Source organism: Lagopus muta, chromosome 11, assembly GCF_023343835.1.
Source record: "Lagopus muta isolate bLagMut1 chromosome 11, bLagMut1 primary, whole genome shotgun sequence".
Classification (NCBI taxonomy): domain Eukaryota; kingdom Metazoa; phylum Chordata; class Aves; order Galliformes; family Phasianidae; genus Lagopus; species Lagopus muta.
In genome coordinates this window covers 3,397,741-3,420,639 of record NC_064443.1, presented here as the reverse complement: position 1 = coordinate 3,420,639, position 22,899 = coordinate 3,397,741, and the positions used below count along the sequence as shown (strand labels likewise).

General features: G+C 39.0%; 2 protein-coding genes across 7 annotated transcripts in view; one reads left to right on the top strand and one right to left on the bottom strand.

Moving 5' to 3' along the window:
* Nucleotides 1-1,698: 1,698 nt before the first annotated feature.
* On the bottom strand, nt 1,699-16,767 carry NOL8 (nucleolar protein 8). Of its 4 annotated transcripts, none has more exons than XM_048958012.1 (17): nt 16,663-16,767; nt 15,399-15,569; nt 15,175-15,237; nt 14,190-14,268; nt 13,753-13,900; nt 13,450-13,518; nt 11,221-13,146; nt 10,808-10,924; nt 9,920-10,039; nt 9,493-9,577; nt 8,389-8,536; nt 6,954-7,037; nt 6,050-6,327; nt 4,132-4,258; nt 3,628-3,698; nt 2,610-2,692; nt 1,699-2,295 (listed from the first exon to the last, which is right to left on the bottom strand). In XM_048958012.1, exons 2-17 carry the CDS (start codon nt 15,535-15,537, stop codon nt 2,236-2,238), a joined length of 3,597 nt encoding a protein of 1,198 aa, XP_048813969.1. In that variant the 5' UTR covers nt 15,538-15,569; nt 16,663-16,767; the 3' UTR covers nt 1,699-2,235. The 4 variants fall into 4 exon arrangements, with proteins under 4 accessions (XP_048813969.1, XP_048813967.1, XP_048813966.1 ...); XM_048958010.1 differs by lacking the exon at nt 16,663-16,767 and adding an exon at nt 16,472-16,544; XM_048958009.1 differs by lacking the exon at nt 16,663-16,767 and adding an exon at nt 16,370-16,534.
* A 51-nt stretch (nt 16,768-16,818) lies between these two features.
* LOC125698994 (centromere protein P) overlaps nt 16,819-22,899 on the top strand; it is a 119,986-nt gene continuing 113,905 nt past the window's right edge. Inside the window, exons 1-4 of one of the 3 annotated variants that reach the window (XM_048958025.1) lie at nt 16,819-16,933; nt 18,524-18,678; nt 19,368-19,525; nt 19,896-19,984. In XM_048958025.1, the coding sequence (XP_048813982.1) occupies nt 18,542-18,678; nt 19,368-19,525; nt 19,896-19,984 (384 nt within the window). In that variant the 5' untranslated portion in view covers nt 16,819-16,933; nt 18,524-18,541. Of the gene's footprint in view, nt 16,934-17,776; nt 17,997-18,030; nt 18,343-18,523; nt 18,679-19,367; nt 19,526-19,895; nt 19,985-22,899 lie in introns of those variants that run through there. The other 2 variants (XM_048958027.1, XM_048958026.1) reach the window with 2 other exon arrangements.

Genomic DNA, 22,899 nt, shown 5'->3' with positions numbered 1-22,899 from the left:
TAATGCTCCTTCAATCTTCTCCAGCTGTCCTGCATGACAACCTATGCAGGTTGAAATGTACAGCTGTACAAACTCTAGCGACTCTGAAGAGCTGAGAGCAGGTGCCTAATACTTCCATTCCTTTGCAGATCCAGGGCCTTGCTGCATCTATTTCTTTATATCTAACAAGTGACAGAAAAAGAACGCTTTTAATTGAAGCCATATACTGCTGTAAGTAAGGACAGGCTGAAGAATTGTGCCCATGTGAACCAAATGAGGCTCAACAAGGCCAAATGCAAGGCACTGCACTTGGGCCAGGGCAATCCCAGGTATTTATATAGACTCCTTGAGAGCAACCCTGTGGAGAAGGACTTGGGGTCCTGGTGGACAAGAAGATGGACGTGAACCAGCAGTGTGAGCTTGCAGCCCAGATGTGGCTCTGGGCAGCCTGGTCTAGTGGCCAGCAACCCTGCACATGGCAGGGAGGTTAAAACTAGATGATCTTTGAGGTCCTTTCCAACCCAGACCACTCTACGATTTTAAGTAAGACATCTTTATGTCTTTAAGATGCACTGTGCCAGGCAGTTAACCATGGAAAACCTCTGGATCACAGCTATGAGAACACTACACAAGAACTGCAGTGCCACAGTAATTCTTACTCCGGAGAAAGCAGCATTGTAGAGAAGTTATAAGGCAGCACCCTGCAGAACGTGGCACCTACTACATGCCAGAGGACTTCCCAGCCTTAGAAGGGGGATCATGTGCTACAGAAAAGAGTTTGATGCAAGAACTGTGTTCACAAAGCAGCATGACAAAACAAGGTGCTTAAAAAATTTTACCGCTAACAGACTACCCTCGAAAGCCTTTAGAAGGTTGAAAGAACTTCTAATGTGAAAATGGACTCTAAAGAAAGTAAAACTGAAAGAAGATAATTTAGACTAGATTCACACAGCATCGAGAAGCACACAAAAAGAGCCCTTCAAAACACAGCACTAGAGAAAAAAAGTTTTTCTCCTCCAGCTCTCATAACTTTCACTATTTGCTTTTTGATCTTCTGTCCTCTAACTCTTCTTTCAAGGTTAGACTTGTTTTTGAAATTTCTTATTTCAGCAGCATTAAGAGCTCCTCTATCACTCACTTGCCATTTAAACCCAGAGACAGCCAGCTAACCTCCTTGTTTCCTAATGTAATGCCTGGCAACAGCAGTCTTTGTATTCCTGAGACCAGGAAGAGCCAAAGGAAGTTAAAACAAACCCTTGCTTTAAGTGGTGGACCCTGGCAAGATGAAGGTTAGGCGTTGTGACAGAGTTCTTACAAGAAATTGCATTGCACTTGGAGTCAAATCCAACAAGCCTCACTGGATACGACTAGTTATCTGCCCACAGTCCTGAACAAGTTTCTCTTATTACTTTGAATTTTTGCCCAGCATGCAGCTTTCAACCAAGGATAAAGGACAAGGGGATGCATGTAACAACTTGTACTGTGTATGAACAAGTATTTGGGCATCATGGTCTGCAGTAAGGTACATTGAGTGACTGCCTCCAGGCAGATCACATACATGCTGAAACGTGCTTTAACTTCCAAGACAATTAGCCAACAACAGAGAATACCTTCACAACACTCTGTATTCTAATGCTGCCATGACTCTGCAGCATATATGCTAATTGGATGAGAACACCTCACATGTAAAAATATCATTCCACAAGCATACAACACCAGCATTTGTCCTTATTATTTATTAATGTCTGTACACAATTAAAAAGTAGAAAAATTATCTTTGTGAAGAAATACAAACCTACTAGTTTCATAGGTTTTCCCAGTTATATACATATCTTCATAAACTTCTGGTAAACGTTTACTCTGAAAGTAGAACATTCCAAAAACTTGTAGAGGATCCTCCAATAGGATCTCTACTACATTCAGCTGAATATAGGTTATGTAAACGTGGATCAGTCTGCTCTTCGTCAACCCCGTGCAGCACAGGGGCCCAAGAACACAGCAAAAGATTCCACTGTTCCTTTTTTAAATGACCCACTTCTTGGTCAATACACAAGGAAGTCACATTTAAACCATACAGAAAAAATCCAAAACAACCAAAACCAAAAGAACTTCTTACATTGACATAATAAATATGTAGCTATTCAGAAATGATATTTAGGAGTCTTTTAAAATATTGCTTCCTGTTAGATCTTTGAAATACTTGAATTTTGAAGAAGTTGCAGAAAAATATCTCTTTCAAAGAAGAAACACAAAGCATCAAGACTTATTGTTTGTTTTCACTTTCCTTCTTGCATCCTTATGTTTCTTCCGGCATTCCTGAAAATATTTCAATTTTAACACAGCATTATCAGAAGTTGTCAGTTCACCCCCTTGTTTCAAACTGCTTTTTTTCCATGCAGTTAATTAACCAGCCCTGTGCAATACAGGCTTTCAATAACTTATCCAACTACATACAATAACATGAAGTTACAGGTTAAAAAAACAATTTAGCTTCCTGATATGACAAAGCTTGTCTTTCTGAAGTTCCCAAGTTTATCTTTACCGCAAATAAGGCAAATAAACAGCCCCATTCCATTCTCATGCTGAGATTTCAGCTATAGTTTTTCGAAAAGGTTGTTTAAAATACTCACCTCTAGTAATAATCTACGCCTGTCTTCCCAGCTATCTTTTTCTTCATTGAGGTTAACTGATCTGCAAAATAACTTGGGTCCCTCTGCACAGAACAAATTAATATGGTTAAAGCCATTGGAATATGGTAACACTTCTTAAGTCTCATGCAAAACAGTGAGAGTTAAAAATCAGATCATCTTCTGCATAGATAACTCACAACCCATAACTCCACCACACAGCTGACTAAAACAGGTTTCATTCATTGCAGCTTTGCATGGTATGAAAAATGAAGGGCAGCTGTAGCTTTCCTTACTACACTGAAATACAAATTGCAGCAAAGCAGCAATCCTTACATTAAGCTTAGCACTGTGATTCTGTGTCTACCAAGAGAACCTATGCCTGCTATGAACTCGGAGTACTGTAAATCAGATACATAGACCAGGTTACAATACAACAACTGCATTAGGTACACAGTAACTTTTGTATGCTTTTCTTTAAATCAATCTATAACTTCTCTCAGAAAATGAACATTAATTAAAATTGCCCTAATAATCACTTCTATAAGATATCAGAACCAACTCCACTCTTTTTCTACTATGGGATTCATTACATTCACAGGAAAGAACACACCACATTACTTAGTACCAAGAACCATATGGGTGTATATGGCTGATAAGCATATTGAATATTCCTAGTAAGAACTGAAGCATGGAAAAAAAAGATCATATAGATGCCTGAAAGGAACCAAAGATCTAGCTAGTTTACCAAGTGACATTTGTAAGCTCTAAAAGATCAGCAAAAAATTAGGCAGTGATCTAAAAATAAGAGCGCAAGGTAACAGCTGCAGTTTCTGTTGGGAAGCACTACCACAACCCACAGCACAGGAGATGACTGAAAGTTGTGATTTTTTTTTGTCTTAACATCTCATCTGTATTTAAGTTAGAAACCATTAATTAATTAACCAGGCAATCTTTTTCCCTCTTCAGTTGCAGTAAAGAGACTGGAAGGGAGAGAAAAGGTGAATAAACTCTGTTTCACCTCTTAATCGTTCATCGTCTTTGGAGAAGAAGAAAAACCTTGCACTTCCTGATTGTGGTAAAGGGAGAAACCTAGAAAAACACAAAGTGTTAACACCATAGAATTTAGTATCAAGTTCCATTAGCATATATTAAAGCTGCAGTATTTCAGAGAATAGCAGTACTGAAGAACAACAGTGCTCCACAGTAACCAAATATAGCCTTCTGGATAGAAATACTGAAGAACACTTGACATTATTTGACTTGGCCAAAACCAGTACCCAGTTAAATATCATGCAATCTACTAGAAACTCTATTTTAATATTTAACTTCAAATCAAGTCTGATAGCAACATCTTTTAATATTATGTTCTGTGCAGTAAGGAGTGGTTTCTGTTAAAAAAGACTTTTCTTGGTTAAGGATGCACAGTGAAGGTTGTTAGTTACCCATGCTTATACTTGCTGCTATTAAAATTCACCCAGCATCAGTTCCTACCAAGAAGACAACAAATACAAAGAGAACTTGCATTTCTTTCTCTCTTTCACTTTCTGTTGCCTCTGGTTCATCATCATCCTCAGAGCTACTGTCCTGGAAACGTGGATCTTCTTGCCATTTGACTTTCATAGGCTTTATTGCTTCAAATACATAAGGCTCTGCAATAATAGCACAAGAACCAGATTACTCTTTTCCTTGCCAGTAGACTTCTACTCAAGAGCTAAATAGTTATATTGGAGAATAACAGACTTGAACAGTACAAAAACTCCCTTCATATACTTTCTATGACCCTAAGGGCAAGTATGAATATAGCTTGCTTTTTCACATGTTACAAAGCCATCCTCAAAGCGTATCCTAGTATCAAATACTGCACAGGAAAAAAACACAGAAGTTCCTTTGAAGCCCACTGTTAGTGTCCACAGTTCTGATCAGGTTGTTCTGACAAAACAGTTAGTATTAACTGAGTTGGGAGTAGTTCCACCTATTCAAATTTTCAGCCTGTAATAAATGGAATATAAACTTCCTTTCAGTGTCTTAGAAAGGTTCTGTGTGACAGGACTCATTACTTTGCTATTTTCACATACATGCTCCTGCCTAAAAAATACACAGCCTCTTGCTAGCAGCTCAGTTTACATGTGATAACTGACACGTGCACCTGAGCACTTACTAATCCCCTTAGCCAGAAGTTCTGAGGTTAGAGGTACCCTCTACTTATAGTACGTAAGCACAGTATCTGTGCAGACAGAAAAGAGAAGATGGTTCTTCCTTATACAGCCCCCCAGCAACATGAAGCCATTTCCAAACCCAGCAGTAGACAGACTATAAAACAAACATTTTATTCCAGTGAAAACTCAGTAAGTTCTAATTTGAACAAAGAGTATTCACGGGGAAGAGAGCAAGTTTAAATGATCCACAAAACACTTATAATTTGTGCTGCAAAAGCCATTCTATTTGTGTTCTCCCATCAAGGCTTTCACATGTCATACATGGTCTTTTGGAAGTCAGGTTGAACAAAACAACAAAAACCACTGGAGCAACCAAGGTATGTGAAACGGGGACAGACTTGTCTTTTTGTTTTGTGTCAACACAGTAGCTTGCACAGCTGCCCCACAGTGCTACATAAGATTTTTAATCAATACAAGCCAATAAACAGATAACACAAGATAGTGCTTAAAGTGATTCTCATTGCTAGGAAGCCTGTGAACTCTGGATGCAGCCTGTGGTCAAGTAATTTCCTCTTTGCTCTAGTGAGCTCTTGTTGCTACACTGAAACCCTACTGTTTCAGAATGTTACTGAACTAATAGTACTTCTCAAGGCTGTGTTATTTTTTCCTGTTTGTTTCAGTCATCTTCACAGTCCTACTCAGTAAGTGACTTGATTTCATTTTTTTTATCTTTATCATATAATACTGATTTCCCTTAGATTAGGACTTCTTCTGTTTTATTAACTAGATAACACGTGTTACTGAGTTTAAATTTTTCTGTAATTACAATTAAACACATTTTAAAATGTTCATGGATCTCAGGGGCACACTTAAGGACTTCTGCTTGTAATAATCCCTTAATTAACAATTTATTAAGTCCTGCTGGTTACATGAAACCTGATTTGACTAATGTATCTCTGTTCCTGTTAATTAAAAAAAAAAATAATCAGTGGACAATAATTTTTCTCATTACTGTTCAAAGAATAACTACAGAGTAGTTCCTTCTCACAAGGTTATCCCTCAACACCACCCCTTATAAAATTCCAGGGATGCAAATATGATTAACTGCAATTAAACTACAGAGATCTTAGTAAGAGAAGACCACAATGATTTTGCTCAGTTAGTGACTTTATCTTCTGAAAACTCCCTGGTTTCTGAAATTAAAATATGCAGTATAACTCCACAGTGTCTGGAATAATCAGCTCATGAGAAACAGCACTCTTCCTACGTATGTTCTACTGTTACCTTCTTTTACATCAGACTGATCCTTGTCATCAAAGAAGGAAAATCTGAAATCACTAGAATCCTGAGCTGTGTTACTCTCAGCATCAGGCCCCAGATGGTCATGTGGAGTTGATTCCTCTGCTTCATCTTTGTCCCAGGATATTTCTTCTGGCTTTTTTGATTTGTTCTTTGAAGATCCAAACAGCTCCTTCAGATCAACAGCAATGTCACAGTATATTTCTTTAGACACTTCAGGCAGCTTCTCACTCTCTTCTTTCTTCTTCTTCCTTTTAGCCTTGCTGAAATCAGAATGTCAATTAAAAAAAAAGATAAACGAACACCACAGTGCTTCTCCTCTTTCTCAGCAATTCCAGACTCTGGCAATAGGACATCCCAGGGTCTACAGGACATCATGGGCATCCTGTATGTTCAGTTTCTAATCCATTTGTTTTCACCTCACACAAATTGCTACCCTTTGAAGGTAAGCAATGGGGGAACGCCTCAGGTTTGAATCCATGAAAAGACAGCAGCAATTCTACTCTGCAATGAATGGCACTCTGAATCTCCTTTTAATACATGATAATATCTAATTTAAATATAAGTGTTCATATCATGTTCTATTCCTGAAAAAAACCTGTTAGGAGCCAATGCTTTCTGTCCACAGATCTGCAAATCCCAAAGCCCAGAACTTGAAACCTGAAGGTGAAAAAGGGGGACAGAAAATAGCACATAAAGAAAAGATAGATTAAAAAGACAACACATTACTTTGAGTTTCTACTGGTCATAATCTTTATCTTAGTAGTATCATGTGAACTTAAAGAAATAAAGAGCTGTCTGCATAGTATCAAACAAATCAGTCACTGTTTTTGAAAGCCAGCCTTCAAGGGAAAGAAACATCACAGCAGTTACCAAACTGAAATAATACCTCTCTTTTTCTATAGCTTTTGGTTTCTTCTCAAAAACTGCATGATCTTGCCTCGTGGGATCGTAGCGGAGAGCATTAATATCCCTGTAAAGATAGAGTGAAAACAACATAGAACAACCCATGTGACATTAAAATATCCAACTCAAAGTTACCCTAAAACTTTAAAATTTACTTCTTCACCAGAAAAGCTCAGAAAAAATAAAGAAAAATTACACACAATTGGCTTTAGTCGAGTTTTTGTATTGAACATAAAACAGGCTTCAAGTTGTGCATCATAAAGTTCTACTAAACATGTACATCTCCTAAAAGATAAGCAGGCATAGATATATGGATACATATTTATCTATAGATAAACCAGCAGCAAATTTTTCATGTTGACAAATAATCAATCTGAGGGGAGGGAAAAGAAATAAAATGAAGACTTTCAACTATGAAAATCAGAAGTTTAGACTGACCACAATACTAGTGTGGAAAAAACTATGCTGCTTACAACACAGGTTGAGTGCCTCTAAGTGAGTACATACCCACTTACTATCATTAATTGAGCATTAGAGAAAAACAATTCCCAAAAGAATTTCCTGAAACAATCTCTGGGGTTGCACAGGTATTTCCTCCTGTAACAAGCAGGAAGATCAACAGAATGGAACAGTATTACAAGACATACAATGGCAAGGGAACTAGCACAACAGAAAGGTGTTAGAAACAAAAATGCTCCCTCATTTCTGAAGATCTAGGCTCATAAGGAAAATGCCACAAGAAAAGGATCCCCAACCAGACATCCTTCCCCAGTGGCAGTCAGCCCTTCAATGAGCTCTAAGAGAGGCACAGCCAGGCTCCACCCCTTCCTGTCTCACAGCTGAATTCCCTTCACCTGCACTCCCAGTGCTGACTGGGTCTTTTCCCCAGGTGCTCAATCAGTGGTTCAGGCTGACTCAGAAGTCACCATACACCTCCTGTGCTTAGTTTTTAGAAAATAAAACTTGCACAGTAGTCAAACAAATAAGTGTGACTGTGCAGCAGTGGAATGGTACTTAGCAGTTAGCAGTCAATTGCTGCAACTCCAATGACAACTGTCTGTAAAAGGTTCCTAACTGCACATCACTACACTTAATATTGTTAACTTCTACCATTGCAGTTCATGGCTGTGTGCAAGAAATTCCTAACCAAATGGAGAAAAAAATCTCCACTAGAAACTTTATGTTAATACCTTGAAAGAAGGACACTTACCTTACATCTCACATGCAGTCCAGAGAAAACAATAACCTTATTAATTCCTATGGAAGTAACAATCTAATCAGTGCCTAGCTCACAGTTCTTTGTCTAGCTTGTTTATGTTTGCCCCTGTAGGGAACAGGTGAAGACTAATTAAGATATTAAGTCTCATTCCCAACAATCCAATCATATAAAATTTACCGGAAGAACCTTAAGTACGTACTTGAATTTCTTAGCATTTATGGCCATTTTAGTTGTTTTTGATTGCTCCAGGTCAATATTCAATAGACTTCCCAGGATTTGCAGATTTTTCTTTTTCTCTGCAGCAAACTCTTCTTCTTCCTCATCTGCCTCCATTGTATTGGTTTCTCCTAAATAATAAACAAACAAATAATGTTCCCTCCCAAATTATGACCAGAGTAAGACTGTAACTCTTAATGTGTAACACTACTACCCATAGTAGAGCTCATGCAAATAGGCAAGCTGCTTTCCTAATTATAAAGCTAATTAGAGGCTTTCCTCCTTGTTACGCAGCTAGTATGACTACAGATATTATGGACCCCTATTTCACGTGGAAATCAGACAAGTTTTAAAAAAAGTGAGCAGAGTAAGTAATTATGCAACTTTTGTTTGATTGTCTTTGGCATTTTTCAGCTTTTCTGCCTTCTAATATATAAACACATAATGGCCTCAAGTTGTTCCAGGGGAGACCCAGGTTGGACGTCAGGGAAAATTTCTTCTCCCAGAAAATGCTCTGGGAGGGCTGCACACAGAGGGATTTGAGTCACCACCCTTGGAGGTGCTCAAGAAACATTAGGTGTTGTAATAAGGAAAATGCTTTAGTAGGGAAATGGCAGTGGTAGGAGGACAGTTGGACTGGGTGATCTTGGAGGTCTTCTCCAGCCTTGGGGGTTCTGTGATTTTACCTCAAAGTTATCTTTCTTTCTAAGACTGCTAAATCAATGGAGTGCAAGCCGACTACAAAACAAAGAGCTGAAATGAATGTAAAAATCAAGAAGTTTATATTAGTTAAGTCATCCCTTATCCTATGAAAAATATGGGTAAATGGTATCATCCTGCCTTAAAAAGATCACTTCAAACATTGATTTACCAGCCAAGTTAATACCTTGGTGAGCTACTGAAATGTGTTTGCAACATGTTTTTGAAAAAACACAGCGACCAATACACAGTAAGTACAGCTAGGTTATTTTCTGAGAACTGACCAGAGAAGCAAAAATAGTTTGTCTGTTGCTTCAAGCATCCAAAAGTAAGGCTCCATTATATAGCCCTACTACTATTATTGCCTAGGAAACAAGAACAAGCTTACCCTCTTCTTCACTCTCACTTTCAAGGAATCGAGCATCCATGCGAAATCTTTCATCTGTGCCAAACCGCGATTGCAAATTTAGCAGCTAAATAAAAAGAAATTCCATTAAGTGCTGGAGAAGCAATCACCAACACATCATAACTTCTTATTTCCAACACTCTGTTGTTACACACTGACAATCTTCAGCTTGATGCCTTTTTCAGAAATTTCTCCATATTCAAAAATGGCAACGCCTGTGATTTCTCCTCACCTCCCCCCCCAACACGCATTACTTCCTGCACGGCCGTTGTTCTCTCTGGAGGAGACAATCTCATGGTAGCTTTGTCAAAATCATAGTGCACACACACACAAGGCTACACATTACACACTTCTGAGGTGGCATTAAGGTTATTTATGAGAAAGTGAAGTCATTAATAGCTTCACTCACTTTTTCACCAGCTTTGCCTTCAAACTGTGGTTTAATTTTGAATCTCTCGTCATCTGTTTCATCTTGATCATCTTCGCTGCTTTCAAAGAGCCTTCTAGAAGATTTAGGATCATGTTCCTTCTTTATTAAAAAAAGAAAAACACAGAAAAGGAGCCATTTTCAAAAGTTTGAGAAAATAAGTCAGCATTAACTTTCTTCGTGTGCTTTCCAACATACCTGAGAAAATCCACATAAAAATTATCTCAGGTTTTACAATATGAGCTAGCTGTAAAATTCCAGCTTCCTGATTATAGAAAGGAAGATCAACATTAAAATATCAATGTCTAAAACCCTTCTGAACAAGTCTCATTCACAGAACATAGTTTAAGTCAGTGGATAAATATGAACTGCAGAAAAGGTAAGCACTCCACAACTTCAAAACACAATTTCTTTGGACTCAAACATCACTTTATAAAACAAGACTCTGCATGAATAAAGATTCTTCGTCCACTGTGCTGGAAAGAGCAACAAGCCTTCCCACAATAGCGAAGCCAAAACCTTCCCTTCCTGTGACCAAAAGCAGAGAAATTCCAAACTAAATAATTATGCCTTGTAAGCTAAAAAATTACATCTTCTTTTTGTTTTTAAATCACAGTTAAAACACCTTGCATACAGATCAGTATCTCCTTACAAATTCTCCAGCATCCCCAGCTTTCACAGATGAATCATATACTCTTCGAAATTTGCTTCATGTTAGCTAGAATAGAATCACTCTAATTAATTGAAATATTTATTGTTTAAATTTTCCTTTCACTAATCTATGAAAAATAGCCTTCAAAGTAAAAGCTCCAGTCCCATCAATATGGAATTGACTCAAAGAATGCTAGAGTTCCTTCTAGCAACACTTACTACTCCATGCATATCTTCCAAACTCTCATCTTGCTTCAATGTTTCTTCCACTTCAGCTTCACTTTCCACATCTGAATTGAATATGATGTGTTTATGCTTGCTTGTTGGCTGGCTATCCTACATAATAAAATAGGCAGGTTAACAGTAAATGTTCAGCACAGTCACACAGAAGTATCTTGGACACATTTCTATGAGAGTAAAGGAAGAATCCAGCACACCTTTTGCATTCTCGAGATATCCCAGGAATTAGGCATGCAACATTTTATGCATACTACAAGAACAAAAACTGAAATATAATCAAGAATTACATAAGCTTGCAAAATATCTTGAATTTTATATATAAATTATACATACGTATATTTTCCCCTTTTGCTTTACTGCCCGTTATTCAGATAAGACACAAGTGCAATTACCAAATTGGAAAGAGCTCCTTGAATGAGTTTCTTCTGTAATTGCCTTTCTTTCTGTCTCTCTTCCAGAGCTGCCAGCCTCTTCTGGTTATCCTGCAATTGCTTTTTTGTATCAGATTCCTTTGAAGCAGAACCTTGAAGTTCTTTATCATCCACCAGCCTCATCTTCCTATTTGCACATTGCTTAACTTCACATTCTGAACTTGTGCTGCTTACATCTCTTTTCATTTTTTTTGAAAGCAGTTTTGGGCTTTTCAGTTGTTGTTTTACATGTCTCTGTGACATGGCAGCATTACCACCCATGTCACTGCTCTCACCTTCACTTTCATCAGTGCAAGGAACAGTATCTCCGTACTCTGAATTCTGCTCACCTTGCAGAGAATTTGTCTTCGTGTTCTTTCCTTGTAAATGTGGCCCACAAACATTCTTATCTGCTAAGGAGGCAGCATCTGACAACTCGTTGTGCTGTTCACAATGTATATTTTGTTTCTTTTTAGTGCTGACTTCAAGAGAATAAAACGGATGGTTCTCAGATTGCCCTTCAGGTGACTTCTCCCCACAAAAAGGAAGAGAAGCTTCGAAACCTGAACTTTCTACAGATCTCTTTGTTAAATCAGTGCTGTCCTTAGTTGACTCATTACAAAGGGATCCCATTCCTCTGAAGGGCTGGAATTTCAAACATGAATTATTTCGTCCCTTGGAGCTTTCCTCATCAGCATCCTCCTCCCCATCTAAAATGGCAGCAAGTATATCTTCAGGACAGATGCATTTTTTTTTAACTGCAGGAGAAATTTTAGAATGTTTTGGCTTATGTACAACATTGCCTTTAGCACCTTCTTTAATGCTGCACTCACTAGAACTCTGTGTACTACTGAATTCTTCCACTGACGTCTCAGATTTTTCAGCAGCCAATGCTTTTAGGTCATCTAATGTAAGGTCTAGACGATAACAGTTTTGCATCATGGATTCATAATCGGAACTCATTTCAGACTCTTCTTCCTCAGACTCTGAATAAGAGCTCTCACTATAACTTGCTTTTGCTGTACTATTCCCTGCTGTACTCGACAAGGCAGAAATACTAGGTTTTCTCATTTTCCCTTTGCTTTCAACACATTCTTCTCTTAATTTGTGAGTTTTCAGTGAGGAGTCATTTACCAAATCACATTTCTCACTAGATAACATTTGTTTATTTTCCACCTTCACCTGCTTAGCGTCTTCTAAAACCACAGTTTTTGTGCTACTCAGACCTGGGCCTTTACTCTCAGCAATAATCTCATCTGTATCCGCTGAGTCATAACCATTGTCCCAGTCCATAGTCCCTCTCTCTTTACTGTTTCCTTTGACAACCTTCTTCACGCCGTCTCGGCTGCCTAAGGACCAGTGAGTATTGTATTTTAACTCAAAATTATCTCCAACAATTTCCAGGTGGTCACTTTCAGTCTCAGCATTTTTAGTTTGCTCTTTTTCCATCTTCTTCATCATCATTGCTCTGATTTCCTCTTCGGAATCAGTGTCACTGTCAGAAGCACGCATTCTCTTATTTGGAAACACAACTCTAGAAACGCTGTTTTTATCCAATAGCAAACTTTGCCCTGATATATTACTATTAAGACTGCTTGGAGGTAATTCTGACTTCTCATTGGATTTGGTTTTCAATCTTTGATCCAGCTGTGATGAGCTTATGTTTCTCAAATGTGACTGACACCCAGAAGGCAGCACTTCCACTCCATTCACATCCTGTCTGCCCAGCTGCCTCAGTTTTTTAGGTTGCTCCTTAGTCACAGGGAACTCCCCTTGTCGCTTCTTGCTTATGCTGTCCTCTTTCTCTTCCAAATGCCAGGTAAGCTTGGATACAGGAACTACATGTGTCAAGTCTTCCTCCAGCTTTCTAAGGTTGTGGCAATATTTTGATGGGTCATACTTCACAATGTTCACGTGAATTAAGGAATAAAAGCAACGTGATCCTTTACGCAAGCAGAATTCTCATCTCTACAAACTAAATTCTAAGGGCAAGGACGAGGAATGCTGTGACAGCATGCCTTTAAACAAAGGCCTCGCAGTCTAAGGAAGTTGTTCAAAACACACAAAACTTGCTACATTTACTTAAAGGACTCAGTAAATCAAACTTGCCATAGCAGTCAATATGAAGACCATTTAGCAAACATATATTTACCATTAAGATGAAAGAAAGAAGGGAATTGTATCTATGTCCAACCAAAACAAAAAGGATATTTTATTTTTCTGTTGATTCCTAAGGCGAAGGATAGGTAGGACTCTGCCAAATTTACCCACGATCCAATTCTAAAAGAAAAATTAGCATGAAAAAAGTAAAGAAAAGAATTCTTGCATAAAAGATTCATTACAAAAATGTCAAGGACTTGTAAGGTATTTCCTCAGACTACTTTTTAAAAGTTAGATGATCACATTTCACACGTTTCTTTACCTACAGCATAAACGAATGCAATATGAATGTAATAAGTTTGGGCACAATGCTATTTCTTTGTTTTAATTCTCCAGACAGCTACTCCCCCATACCTTATGGTCTGGCACCTCTGTACCTGGTACTGCTCTCATATGAAAGTCTACAACACCAGCCTTTTTCAGTGATTCTAGAAGAACTGTTTCATCATTTCTCTGTGGCTTTTCTTTCTGCAGCTTTGCTTCCTCTCTCTCCATGGCAAGCCTGTATCAAAAAGTACACAACATATGTAAAAAGATTTGCCTCTGTGTTAGATCATAACTGGCAGCAACCCTTCCCACAGAAGGAATTAACACTATTCTGATTATAGCTAAGCTTTAAGGGAATAACAGTGGCAAAAAGATTGTGCTATCAAGTATGTGTCACCAGCCCACCAACATCAATAAAAATTAGAAAGATTAGGAGCATAGCAGATGCCTAAAGCACTGCCATAATATTACAAGTTAAACAGAAAAAGGGAACATCAGTAAAAAATTTGTCGATTGATTTTTACCTGTGTAAAAAGCTTTCTTTGGCAAATTCAATTTGCAGTGTCCTCCCTCCCCATTTGGTTTTATTTAAAATTGATACGCCTTTAAAAGAAGAAGACTGGAAATTAATATTTTCTACATTAAAAGATACACGCTGAACTTAACAATGTTCCCTTCTGTGCATGAAAAGTCCAATATCCTACACTTCACAACGTCTACATTCAAAATTAAGGTTCTGACTTGGAACGTGCTCTTTGGCTCTGTATGGATCAGTTCAAACACAGATGTTAAAATTCAGGTACACACACTCTGAAGTTTCTGTGCTGCTGTCAGAGAAACTCTTTGGTAATTAACATCCTGGTTTTTTTTGAAAAATATAGTTAACGAGCAAGGAAAACAACTTGGAACTTAAGGAATCAAAGTAACAAGGGCTGGACTATCTTTTAACTAATCTCAAAGAGCTTTCCTATTCCTAATAGCAATGCTTCCTAAATAAAACACCAAGTCACCAGTGCTGCTTCTTCAGGTATAGTTCTTGCCATCTGGTATTTTGCTGCTACCTATTACATGTAATTTCATAACTTTGAAATTCAACTATTCTGGAATTTGTGTAACAGTCAGAACACAAGAATGTTTACATGAACTCTCTTCTGGGTTTCCTCTCATTGGAAGTCCCTTCTAATGGTTTATGGCTCTGAAGGAAGTGGTTGAAGCACTTCCTATGTCTTTTGAAGAGCAAGAATAAACTCATAAATCACCTCTTCAGTTGCAAAGCAATTTTTTCAGCCTACTTATTTCCACATACCGAAAACTCTGGCAAAATATCTTTCAAAAAAACTGCAGCTTAAAGCAAACAAAATGCATATGATAACAGAATAAAACTAGGTCCACCTTTACCACGTCCTGCCTAGACAACATCAGATGTATCATGAATAATGTAACTTGGTTCAAGAACATGATTTATTAAAAATAAAAAAATTATATATATAGACACGTATACGTACTTACATTTTCTAAGATCTGTCTCAGAACTGCTGACAGTGATGTAAGCAAAAGTTTTCGTAGGGTTCCCTGCTCAATGATAAATATTTAATTAATTTCTACATACTTTCAGTATTTCCCTTAAAGCTGAAAATTACGTTATTTGCTGAAAATAAAGTGCCTCCGGAGCAAAAATCTTATTTCACATGTGAAAAACAATTCACTTTTAAAGGATGATGCAAAACTGTTACCCTGCTCATCTTTTCTGGTAATAATCTCTACATCCAAAACACGTCCAAACTTCCCAAATCTTTCTTGCAGTTCAGCCTTAGAAACTGTATGGCCAAGCCCTCCGACATACAGCCGTTTTGAAACTTGTTTCTTCTCCATATCGAGAGAGTCAAGCAGTCAAATCTGTTTGCCTGTAAAAAGATAGCAGCAGATCACTAGCACCTAAATGTCAGGGGTTAAGTCAATCACATCAAACACCAAATTATGAAAAAAAAAAAGCCATTCCATCAAAAGTTCTCCACAAAGAACCTTAGAGAAGAATGCTATGGGGATATGAGGAGAAGCTACAAATCTGTTAATCACACAGAATCACAGAATTGTAGGGGTTGGAAGGGACCTCCAGAGATCATCGAGTCCAACCCCCCTGCCAAAGCAGGTTCCCTACAGCAGGTCGCACAGGTCGGCATCCAGGCAGGATGTTAAGAAACAGAGGAGCTGAAGGTGAGCAACTGAGAGATTACGCAGGGCGTGGGAGCGAGCTGTGCCACCGCTCTGACACTCAACACATCCTCTTCTGGCTTAGCAAGTTCTCTACGGCAACAGCAGCAAGAACAAGGAAAGCCAAAGCACAAGGTCGTGCCTCTCACTCTGCAGCAGCCACCAGCGATCGCTCCTTCTTCAGATATAGAAAAAAGAAACGCGAGTAAAGGAAGATTTTCTTGGATAAAGGGACCCAGCTGATGGCGCTAGGTCATAAGCACTGATAAGATCCCCCCTCAGCCTTCTCTTCTCCAGGCTGACCAGCCTCTGGGCTCTCAGCCTCGCCTCATAAAGGAAACGCTAAACTAGAAGACGTGAAGAAAAAGAAAGAAACGCCACGGGCATTCGGGCGCCCGCAGCAGCACGGCGTGGAACGCACGAGGCACGCTCCGCACACCGCTCCGAACGGCCCCGCCACCCCCAGCCGCGAGCAGTAGGCTCCGAACGGCACCTCAGGGAATCTCAGGGCACCTCGGCACCACCACGCGCCGCCCCGCTTCCCGCCGCTGCCCCGACACACGGGCTCGACGCCGGGCCCAGGCGCTCCCCTCACCGCTACCGGGTTCCTGTTGGCGGCCGGGCGGGTTTGAGAGCAGCACGCAGCTCCGGGCCGGGGAATGGCGGGAGCTTTGGGCGCAACCAACGAGGAAAAAAAAAAGGTAGGGGAATTTTTCACGAGATGTAAGGGAGAAAATAAAACCGCAAACGCAAATATCTGGGTGAATAACACTTAATAACATCTACCTCGGATAACGGCCTTGGGACGCGTCCTTCGAGCTGCTCACCGGTTCCTCAGGGCAGCGGCTCTGAGCGGTGCCCCCCGCTGTGCTGGCGGCAGTGGTAGCGCCCGGGGCGCTGCTGGGCGCGCGCTTCGAAGCAGCGGTGGTGGCTGTGAGGGGCGGCTGAGCTCCCGGCGGCAACGCCTGCAGGCGCCGCTCCGTGCTGCCAGCCCGCTGAACGCGTTCCTGCCGCGTGAGCTGACGGTGCTGCTGATGTAAGCAGCTGACGACTTCAGGTAAAACTTTCTCCCGTCGCAACTGTTTTGTTCTTTGTTTTTGTTTCCAGAGGTTCTGCTGGTTACAGCCGTAGCGATCCTCAGTGCATTCTAGTTTTTCAAAGAGCAGACGAAACCCCAACCTTAAGACGTGCTAAAACGCACTTTTTAACTTCCTTTCGCTTCTGTTTCTCGTCCCAGCACAGAGCAGGTTCGTTTTCCTGGTAAATTAATGTATCAGGGTTGAGTTGCACAGCCCTTTGCATGGGCTGTGTCTAAGCCTGGCATTCTAGTCCCAGTATTTAAATTAAAAACCTTATTTGCTTTTTGATTTAGTCGTGTAAGGCGACTGTTCCTTGTGCCTGTCCACTGCTTTTTGCTCGTTAATGCTTCCGTGTTTGCTAAGAGCAGCTGTGCTCCATCCCTCAGTGCTCCTGGAGCACTGCTCAGATGCTGCCACTGACTGCTGGTTTCCGAGGTGAAATCACAGTTCAAGATTCTCAAAGAAATCCTGCTACGCTGCTTCCCTCTTTTTGCTTTGGTATCTGTCGGTTACTGTAGCAATCGGAAGGATCAGTGCAATAGAGTGGTGATGCAGGAGGTGTAATGACAAAGGGACCAACGCAATGGAAAGGTGTTAGAAAGAAGTGCTCACCCATCTCTGAAAATCTGGGCTCACAAGGAAAGGATCCCCAACCAGACATCCTTCCCCGTTAGCAGTCAGCCCTTCAATGAGCTCTAAGAGAAGCACAGCCAGGCTCCACCCCTTCCTGTCTCACAGCTAAATTCCCTTCACCTGTGCTTCTAAGGCTGACCGGGTCCTTTCCCCAGGTGCTCCATCAGTGGTTCAGGCTGTGCCTCAACAGTTCCCATACAGTTATGCAGTGATTTATGTCTTGCAAGTGATCTAAGATTTACATTTAGGCTCTATGGATTCTGTTGTTAAGGAATTAATGCAACAAAGCCATTTTTTTCCCCCCTAAGTTTTTACATACTTTGGAGAGTATTCTTAATTGTTGTTCATTTTTATTTTATTATTTCAAGACAGAGGTTTGTTCTTTGTCAGATTCTTGCTGGTACAATTGTTAGTATTGTTACATTCACAATTGTTGCATGGAAGAAGCTGCTGCTTCTCCCATGTTTTATCTACTTGTAGACCAGTAGCCTTATAATGGGGTTTCTTAGGAGTTTAAATAGGAATTATGTTGATGCCAAAGTACTGTTGTATGAAGATTGGAGTTCTGCTTGTCCTGAAGCCTTGTTCTGATTTCAGGCTGATGACAGAATTCCTGCTGAATTTAGTTGCTGAGTATCAAGGCTCACATATTAGTTTAATCTTCCATAGCAAACAGTGTTGCTTAATTCTACAAATTGATTACAGCAGTGTAAATCATTGTATTTGTCAGAGCTTCTCAGGAGATTTTAAAATGGTAAATATTCTTTAATTTTCAAAAGATGTGAGATACAATTGGATTGTTTCATGTTATGGCAGGAGAAATGTTGGCTAATGCCATATTTGTATTTTAAAATTAATTATTTGGGTAAATTTAATTGTGAAATTGATCCATTTTGGGGGAAGGTGAGACCTAACACGTACATTTGTTTTCCCAGTATCTTGCAGTGTGAGAAATGGATCGCAGCGTTTATCAAGTTTATGAAGATGAAATTCAGCTACTGGAAGCAGAAATTAAGCTGTTGTCTGAAAAATATGAAGATATCCAACAGGAATCCACCTTTTTTTCTGATAAAGAAGTACAGATGTCAGTGTACGTCTTCTGCTTGTATTGGATTATTGACATTTATCAAAATTCTTTCACTTATGCCTTTGTCTGTGTGTTACAGCATTGAGACTTGTACTTATTTTTGCAGTGCTGTTGTGATACAGATCTTGTTTAGGATATGGATCAGTTGTGATAGAGGATTACAAATAATAAGTAGTTAATTTCTTTTTAGTGACGTCTGTGTGTTTTGTTTAGGTTTTTTTGTCTGAAAAAGGCAGTAATGTCAGTTCATGTGTGGGCTGTGCAAAGTTGTGCACACAGATGTTACTTAAAAAAAAAAAAAAGCTGGGTTCTTGTATAGGCAGTCACACCTGTAGAAGTGGAGCTTTTCATTTTTCAATTGATATTCCATACTGAAAGTATATTCTCTAGATAAGCTATGTCAGGTTGCTAAAGGCATCACAGCTCACTTTTATTGTATGTTCCTCCAAGTGCTTATATATAAAAACTTAAAGGCTCTGTCTGCCTGGCAGTGAACACAAACAGGTTAGAAATTTAACTGAAATTAGATTTCTGACAGCTGATCTTGGACTGAAAGCTCTCAAACAAATTACAAATGCCTTTAATTTAACGATACTGTTGTACTGATTTAACAAAACATTCTCTTATCCCTTGAGTCTTTTGTTTGTTTATTTATTATACATTTTTTCTCATTCCCATTTTTTTACTTCCAGAAAATTATTCCAAGGGGAATTTCTGGGAGAACTTAAGGGACATACGTCTCCATGGGACCTGAAGGCTGAACTTGAAAGTCTAGAGAGAGATCTCTCCTTTTTGGTGAAGTTCACTGGTATTCAGATCACAAGTCATTCTAAGAAAACATTAGAAAAAAGTAAGCATTTTTGTGGCTGTTACTGGTGCTGTGCTGAACACGTTTCAGTTGATTACACTTGCAGATGCATGTTGTAATTCTACTTCAAATGTTAACAGAAAGAAAATGCTACTGTATTTCAGGATAACTGCCTTTATTGAGAAAACAGTTTCTGAGCAAGTACTGTATTTTTCATGTGGAAAAGCAAAAGTTTCCTATGAAGTTAACAGTTCTTTTCTTAACGTGTTTCACTTAATTTCATGATTTCTATGATGAACAGAATTGTTTGGTACTTTAAACATGATTAGTGGAAGAAATGCAGTAGTGGTTGAATAAGTTATAAGTATTTTGCTAACTTTCTTTTTTTATTATTTTTATTTTTTAACAACAGCTGCAAAAAGAACAGTTCAGAAGCACAGATTATCAGGAAATTGCCAGTCCTTGCCTTTTTGTTTGGAATTCCAGCTTCTTGAAGTGCAGGTAACAGTTAATGTTAATATTAAAAACAAATAAATAAACAAGCAAAACTTCAAATGAACGAAAGTTAATGCTTAAACTTTTAACTGGTGTTTTATCATTATGGCTGCTTCCTTGATGTAAGCCTCTCTATGACAGATGGACCCAGCTTTTGAGTTCCACGTGCATCCAAGCAAAATAATTCTAAAGTTCAAGTTCTACATCCAGTCATGAAATTCCTACCACATTCTCCTATAATCTGGTATCTTGAACTGGAGAATGGAAAGTTCCAAGCCCCACATCTCTTGAGGGTACAGAGGAAAAGCTAAAATGTTAAAAGCAAGAAGAGCTTCTTTTTTACTTTGGTTATACTCTTACTCACTTCATTGGTGTGAACTGCCATTTCATCATGGGGACTGCACAGAAGTTACACCAATTATGGCACCTTTTGCAAGGAAGCTCTTGTCAGAATCTGTTAGTACAGAGCTCAGAATGGTCAGCAGTGGGCAAGAGTTCACAATAACTTTTTTTGGCATTGGGAAGTTTTCTTCTCAGGAAAACTTGATTTTCAGGTCAACTTTGAAGGTGGCGAAGAGAAGCCATTGTGACTTTAGGAAATGAGCATTTAGTTACTCGTCTGCAGTTCTATGATGTGGAATTTTGAGAGCTGAGTTGAATGAAGTTATTTCGCAGCATGGCTTAGAACTTCGACTCCTTGTAGTGCTGCTGTAGCATTGATGTGTAGAACTGCATTTAGCTTTAGGCATGGAAATAACCTGCATCAATCGTGGGTCTTGATTATGTTTCTCACTCGCGTGGTCCTTTGGAATGATAAATTCTTTGTGTTCTGTGGTATTTGACGTCGATGGAGCGCGGGTGATAAATCTGACTGTTGAGTGTATTCATGGGGTTCCAATACATTGTACCACTAGGTGGCAGTAGCCGCCTGTTTACCACCTAAAACCGGTGCTGACGGAGTTACACTTTGTAGATATGTGAAACACAGAAAACTGAGTGTGTTTGTATTAACAAACCAAACCTTCAGTTAATAAAAATATAGCCTTTTAATAAGATTAGGTCATGCAAAGCATTAAAATACACAATACCTGTAGATTACTGCTTAAAACACAATACATGTTACATGTAAACGTAGCTTCACTTAATCAAATTTGTATCACCAACATTTTGTGCTTTTTCATGTCTTTGAGTTGTGGCTGTGTTCAGCAAAGCTGTAAATTAGTCAAGCAGACACAGTTGGAGAGCACTTTTTTTTTTGGCCACAATACGTATGTCTAGGCTTTTGTTTATGGTGTTACCTACACAGGTCAGGAGGTACATGTGTGGTTTGTTTTTGTGTCTAGGGCTGCTGCGTTTGGGCTTCTTGTCATTTGCTGTAGCCTAGGATTTTGTAACTGTGCCACTATTGCTGTGCTTTTCATCACATTACAGCATCACAATCATGCACTTAGAAAGCTGTTTTCCAAAATACAATTGTATGAAGACAAAGCAGGTAGATGTGAGTTCACTCTGGCTAGCTTTCCATAGCTGAAGTTGGCTGTGCTGATGCTGTACTGTTTGCTCACTGCTTGACATATTCTGCATCTTGGCTGATCCTTTAGTTTTGATACACCATCAGACTAGGAGAGAACATATTGAAAAGCTGCTTAGTGTTTTGCTGGCTTGGAGTGCAAGTGGAGAAACTCCTGTTTGTTTACTCTTGTGAGTAGTAGGTGCTTACCAAGGTCCAAATGTGGACAAACAAAGCAGTTTAATGTAAAAGCATTTGTTTATTACTTTCCTTCTTGCTGTTTTTAGATGTTAGTAGCAGACGAGTGCAATTAGCTTGAAAATCTGCCTAAACAGATCTAAAACCATTGAGAAAGCAATCATTTAAAAAATTGCTTTCTTCTCGAGACTTTTCATTTAAATTCTTTTATGTCACCCTGGGATGACATTGATGGCATCTTAGCAGATGTTCTTAGCCTGCTTCCTGGAAAAGCAGGTTTTTTTAGACAACAGTATATTAGCTTATAACTGCTTACAACTGCTCCTCCATGCATGTGTTGAACCTTTTGCTCTCAATTTAAAATGGTTTTTCCTGATGTTACCTACCCAACCTATTACACTTTGTAGCCTCTTGGTTTGCTTTTTCTATCTCTGCTGATGGCAGTAGAAGGATTGCTGTGGGATGTTTGCATGTGATTCCACTTTTTCCCAATAGTTTCCTCTGTTGCTGTTTCCCTGTAGTGACTGAGAATAAAGATAAGTACAAAGTCTCCATAATAAAGTGAAACGTTTGCTATGGTCTTCAAGGTATTATTTTTCATTCACTGTTATCTGATGTATTCCTCTGGTGTGCTCAAGAATTTATAGAAAAAAAAGATTTCAGTTCTTCCATGGTTTCATTTCTACTGAATGATTTTCTTTTCTTGATGTTTTCTTAGTTTGTGAGGTATTTGAAGTTGGGAACGTTTTATGATGTATCCCTCAGTGTTGTGTTATTGTAAAATGAGACAAGAGTTTGAGACAAAACAATAGGTTGTAAAATGGAAGGAATGCAAGCAGAAGAAGGACTTCAGAATTTTAGGATTTTAGCATTAGGATGTTTTCCAAAAGAGAGATTAAGCTTGAGATTTCTGGTTTATGTGATGGAGGAGTTGTGTTGAAAAATGAGAAGAATCTGCAGTTTAAGTGACACAGAAGGGAGCAGATGAAGTTCTTGTAAAGAAATCTTCTTTTACAGATGTCTGTTCTCTGCACAGAGCAGCTCAGATGTTACTCCAAAATCTTTGTTGCCTGGATGATGCTGATGTGTTGAAATGCAAAAAAATTTCGTAAAGTGAGACATAGCTTAAAAATACAGTTTTATAGGCTTTGTCTGTAGCAGTATTTGTGTAGATTTTGGTATATCTTATGCATGTGTCCCTATATTTCTTTCT